At 38.8% G+C, this 6,073-nt stretch overlaps 1 protein-coding gene across 1 annotated transcript; it reads left to right on the top strand.

Annotated features, from left to right (window-relative positions):
* The first annotated feature begins 1,669 nt into the window (after positions 1 to 1,669).
* On the top strand, positions 1,670 to 5,724 carry LOC118063164 (uncharacterized). The gene is made up of 2 exons (XM_035077110.2): positions 1,670 to 4,347; positions 4,914 to 5,724. The coding sequence occupies exons 1-2, from the start codon at positions 1,752 to 1,754 to the stop codon at positions 5,372 to 5,374; spliced, it is 3,057 nt and encodes a 1,018-aa protein (XP_034933001.1). The 5' UTR covers positions 1,670 to 1,751; the 3' UTR covers positions 5,375 to 5,724.
* The last annotated feature ends 349 nt before the right edge of the window (positions 5,725 to 6,073 follow it).

Here is a 6,073-nt window from a genome sequence, read left to right as displayed (position 1 = left end):
TCTCATGGTTACTTGCTTGATCTATTAAATTACCATGTATTTTAATAAAAAAAAGGTTAGATTGTTAATTGATTAATAAAACGTATGCATGAAGTTGGTGATGAAGTTGAGCTAGAACTTCTATTTTAATCATGTTGTGTTAAATTTTAATTAATTAGTTCCTAGTAATGTCAAGTAGCCTTGAAGTGTTGATTTTACCATGAATAAGAGAACTGATTTTATTTTCTTTGAGGCAAGGTTTATCATTTCGTTCTAGGCGGGTGAATAAAAAATATATAGAGGAAAGAAATCCCAATTGTATTTTCAATTGCTAAGTAAAACAATATTATATATATATATATATATAAAAGAGAAAGAAATTCCAATTTATTAAAAAAAAAACTTTTTCTATTTAATAATAAAGGTACTGTTAGGTCAATTTATACATCAACCGTGAATACATATTTCTGAAATAATTTTTAGAATATATTTTTTTTTTATTTGGATGAAATTAGATGATCAACTTATCCATTAATAACTAATGAGATTTCTTTGTTAGTTTTTTATATATTTATATTTTGAAGTGAGTTCGCAGATAATTTTTTTTTTTTATGAATACACTAAACTATAAAAGAATGTATATCTACAAGATTATTAAAAAATATATTTACATAAAAAACTAAATCATAGAAAAAAATAATCAATGAAAGATAAAATCATTATTTGCTATGAATTATTTTAGCTATAAAGAATGTATATCATGTTGTATTATTATTATTTTTTTATGAAAAGAAAAAAAATCAACAAAAGACAATAAACTCCCAAAACAAAACAAAAGGACAAATGCATAATCGTGGCCAAGGCCAATATATCCTTTTATTTTACAACACTGCTTGCTTCCCATTCACCAAACAATAAGAGTCCAAAACAAAAATAAATGTACCTTTTTGGCAATTATTATGATCTGAAATATTTATTCGGTACCCCTCAAGTCTCAGACCACCTCTCCCTCGCACTTCATTTCATTGCAAACAAACAACACCCACACACAAACAAAACAAATCAACATGTATTGTTGAAATCATTTAAAAAATATTATTTAAAGCTCCTGTGAAATGATTTTTGCAAGCAAAATAAAATAAAAAAAGTAGGTCTCTAGCTTTTATAAAAAAAAGTTTGGAATACACTTATAGTTAAGTTTTACAAAATATATATTTATTTAAAGCTCCTATAAAATGATTTTTGCAAGTAAAATAAAAAAAATAGAACTCTAGCTTTTATAAAAATAATTTAAAATGTAATTATATGCAGGCCTCGCTAAAAAAAAAAAAAATTTAACTAATCAAATAATATTTTTTCAATGTAACTGAAAAAAAAAAACTATTTAGCGTTGTGATTGAAATATGTTTTTGAAGTATTTTGAATTTATTTTTTTAATAATTTTAATATAATGATATTAAAAATAATAAAAAGTATTTTTATATTTTTACAATAAAAAAACATTTTAAAAATAATTTTATCATCTTCCAAAGACTCCCTGAGTGCAAAAAAAAAGTTTCCTTATCACCATCTAATAAAATAAAATGAAAAAAACATGTAATCACTGCCCAGTAGCAGTTGTGGTATTATTATTTTAAAATCTAGTCTCAAAAACCACACCCTCTCATCTTTCTTCAACACTACTCCCCCTCCTCTACCCCCATCCACCACCACCACCCCCACCCCCTCCCCCTCTTTCTAATCTTGAACACAGAAAACCCAAGAAAAGAAAAATGAGACTTCTCGTTCTTCTTCTCCTTCTCCTTCTCCACCTTCAAATCTATGCACCCACCACCACTGCACGCACTGTATCAGAATATGAAGCTCTCCTCTCCATAAAATCCTCCATCACCGACGACCCTCAATCATTTCTCTCCGCATGGAACTCCACAACCCCACTTTGCTCCTGGACTGGCATAACCTGTGACCACACTGGCCGTAGAGTGACCTCCTTAGACCTCTCCGGTCTAAACCTCTCGGGCACTCTCTCCTCTGACATAGCCCACCTTCGTTACCTTCAAAATCTCTCCCTGGCTGTCAACCAGTTTTCCGGCCCAATCCCTGCCTCACTCTCGGCCGTCACTTCCCTTCGCTCCCTTAACCTCTCCAACAACATCTTCAACTCCACATTCCCTCCACAGCTCTCTTCCCTCAAGAACCTCCAAGTTCTTGACCTTTACAACAACAACATGACAGGTGGGCTGCCACTAACCGTAGTGGAAATGCCAAATCTCCGGCATTTACACCTCGGCGGTAACTATTACTCCGGGAAAATCCCATCAGAATATGGAAAATGGGAGTTTCTTGAATATCTTGCCATCTCCGGTAACGAGCTTGAAGGTAGCATTCCTGTTGAGTTAGGTAACTTGACTAAATTACGTGAACTCTACATCGGGTATTTCAATACTTACGAAGGTGGTTTACCGCCTGAGATCGGTAATTTATCCGAGTTGGTTCGTTTTGACGCTGCAAACTGTGGGTTATCCGGCCAAATACCGCCTGAAATTGGCAGGTTACAGAAGCTGGACACATTGTTTCTTCAGGTTAACGGGCTTTCGGGTTCGTTAACTCCAGAGCTTGGGATCTTGAAGAGCTTAAAATCCATGGATTTGTCGAATAATATGTTCACGGGGGAGATTCCTACTAGTTTTGCAGAGTTAAAGAACTTGACCCTTTTGAATCTGTTTAGAAACAAGCTGTACGGAGCAATCCCGGAGTTCATCGCCAAGTTGCCGGAGCTTCAGGTGTTGCAGCTGTGGGAGAATAATTTCACTTCAACCATTCCACAGGCCTTGGGTCAAAATGGGAAGCTTGCGATTTTAGATCTTTCATCCAATAAGCTTACTGGGACTTTGCCTCCTAATATGTGCTTGGGTAATAATCTGCAAACTTTGATCACTCTCAGCAATTTCTTGTTTGGTCCCATTCCTGAATCGCTTGGACAATGTCGGTCCTTGAGTAGAATTCGAATGGGAGAGAATTTTCTCAATGGCTCAATTCCTAAAGGGCTTTTTGATTTGCCAAACTTGAGTCAAGTTGAGTTGCAAGATAATTTTCTAGCTGGGGAGTTTCCTGTGATTGGTACATCGGCTGTGAATCTTGGCCAACTTAGTCTCTCAAATAATCGCCTCACAGGGTCTTTGCCTCCTAGTATTGGTAACTTTTCTGGTGTTCAGAAGTTGCTCCTTGATGGGAACAAGTTCAGTGGTTCAATCCCACCTGAGATTGGAAGGTTGCAGCAACTTACCAAGATGGATTTTAGCCACAACAAGTTTTCAGGTCCCATTGCTCCGGAGATTAATCAATGCAAGCTGTTAACGTTTGTTGATCTCAGTAGAAACGAGCTGTCAGGTGAGATTCCAACTGAGATTACAGGTATGAGGATCTTGAATTACCTGAATCTCTCACGAAATCATCTTGTTGGTAGCATTCCTGCTCCTATAGCCACTATGCAGAGCTTAACTTCTGTTGATTTTTCTTACAACAATCTTTCTGGTTTGGTCCCTGGTACTGGTCAGTTTAGTTATTTCAATTACACTTCGTTTTTGGGTAATCCTGGCCTTTGCGGTCCCTATTTGGGCCCCTGCAAAGATGGGGATGTAAATGGAACTCACCAGCCACGAGTTAAGGGGCCGCTCTCTTCTTCTCTGAAGCTCTTGCTTGTTATTGGCTTGCTTGTTTGCTCCATTGCGTTTGCGGTCGCGGCTATAATTAAGGCTAGGTCGTTGAAAAAGGCCAGTGAGGCTCGTGCTTGGAAATTGACTGCTTTCCAGCGCTTGGACTTTACTGTTGATGATGTTTTGGATTGCTTGAAAGAAGACAATATTATTGGTAAAGGTGGTGCGGGGATTGTTTACAAGGGTGCAATGCCAAATGGTGATCATGTTGCTGTGAAAAGACTACCGGGAATGAGCCGTGGATCTTCCCATGATCATGGATTCAATGCTGAGATTCAGACCTTGGGCAGGATTAGGCACCGACACATTGTTAGATTGTTGGGGTTCTGCTCTAACCACGAGACTAATCTCTTGGTCTACGAGTACATGCCCAATGGGAGCTTAGGAGAGGTTCTTCATGGCAAGAAAGGAGGTCATTTGCACTGGGATACCAGGTATAAGATTGCTGTTGAGGCTGCAAAGGGCCTTTGCTACCTTCATCATGATTGCTCCCCGTTGATTGTTCACCGTGATGTGAAATCGAACAACATCCTTCTTGACACCAGTTTTGAAGCTCATGTTGCAGACTTTGGCCTTGCCAAGTTCTTGCAAGATTCTGGCACATCAGAGTGCATGTCTGCAATTGCTGGATCTTATGGATACATCGCTCCAGGTAAGTTTGGATCTTGGAATTTGGTTTGCTTATGTTTTCTACACAGGTCCTGTTTGTCTAGAGATATATACTCATTTCAATTTTTTTTTTCCTATAGTCATGATTTTGCCGAATGAACTTTAACTCATCCTCTATAAGATGGGTTCGGATTATGCATTAATTTATATCCGATTTTTCTGTCCATGGATCTATTCTGACTTCAGAGTTCTTGAAACATGGCGTGCAATTTAATCTTTAGTTTGTTTTTGGAGGAAGTTTGCTTTACTTTATCTTTTGTGCAGTCTACTCGAGTTTGGTCATAGAAAATTAAATGTTAGTTGGGTTGGAAAGTACACGAATCTAATGATTTCTTAACTGTTACTCTAAAGGATAAAACTCTTATCTGATCATGATGAGCCCTGCCAATCAATGTCCCTCAATAGTTCGTATCTTAGCTTGTTTGATATGGCCTTGTTACAGGGATTTAGATCTTGGGAAAAGTTAAAGCATCTGCCTCAAATTCTGTATGCAATGCAATTCTCTTGGTAAAGCTTTTGACTGATAAAACATCCAATGATTTGTTGCAGAATATGCCTACACACTGAAGGTTGATGAAAAGAGTGACGTGTACAGCTTCGGTGTAGTTCTCTTAGAACTCGTTACTGGTAGAAAACCGGTTGGAGAATTCGGTGATGGTGTGGATATAGTTCAATGGGTTCGAAAAATGACAGACTCAATCAAGGAAGGAGTTTTGAAAGTCCTGGACCCAAGACTCCCATCAGTTCCGCTTCATGAGGTGATGCATGTGTTCTATGTTGCAATGCTTTGTGTGGAAGAACAGGCTGTCGAACGCCCAACAATGCGAGAAGTTGTTCAGATTCTAACAGAGCTTCCGAAGTCACCAAGCTCAAAACAAGGAGACTCAGTAATCACAGAGCCCTCGCCACATTCAGCCGCCACCGCAGCGCTCGACTCTCCTAGTTCAGCAGCTAAAGACGTCCCAAAAGACCATCAGCAGCCACCACCTGCCGATCTTCTTAGCATTTGAAGCATTCTGAATGGGGGGGGGGGTTGCTGTTTGTTCTCTAAAATTCCAGGAATTGTGTTAGTTTCTGTCCGTCTTTGTGTTCCTTTTCATTTTTCTGGGGGGGATTTTCTCTAATGTTTGCAAGTATTATCCTTTTCTTTTTTGTTGTACAGTAGGTTTTGGGGGGAGGGAGGTATTTTATTTTCTTAAATTATAAAACTTGACTTCATCATGTAGTTAGTACTTACTGCCTGCTGTTGCTGACTTGCTGGGCTCCGGCTACCCTGTTTATGGCACAGCTGTTCAGTGTTCAACAACACTGTGGCAGCCTCTATGTAAAGCATTAAAGGGAGAAAGTCCTTTTCTTTTTAGCTCTGAGGCGTTGTGACTTTTGCGAGAGGGAAAGATTGAAAGAGACACCAATGGGGTTGGGTAGGGTTAGTAGAAAGATGCGTATGCGATTCACAAAATATTCATTTGCCCAGAGCCCTCTGTGTTTGTCTCAGAGAGAGCAGAGACTGTGGGGTTTCTCTGGCCCCTTGGCCAGGCACTTGCAGGGAACTGAACTCAGAGCTCGAGCAAGCATTAGTGAATTGAGCGCATAGCCAGCCAGCCATTATAAAACAAGCCAAGCAACTTTGGAAAACTCCATGGGTCTACTTGGGACTTCAATCAATGAACCGTGCATCGACATGGGGTTCAACCCTTGTGTCGGGCTAC

The sequence above is a fragment of the Populus alba genome, chromosome 7 (assembly GCF_005239225.2).
Source record: "Populus alba chromosome 7, ASM523922v2, whole genome shotgun sequence".
Lineage (NCBI taxonomy): Eukaryota > Viridiplantae > Streptophyta > Magnoliopsida > Malpighiales > Salicaceae > Populus > Populus alba.
This window is presented reverse-complemented; position numbering and strand designations above follow the sequence as displayed.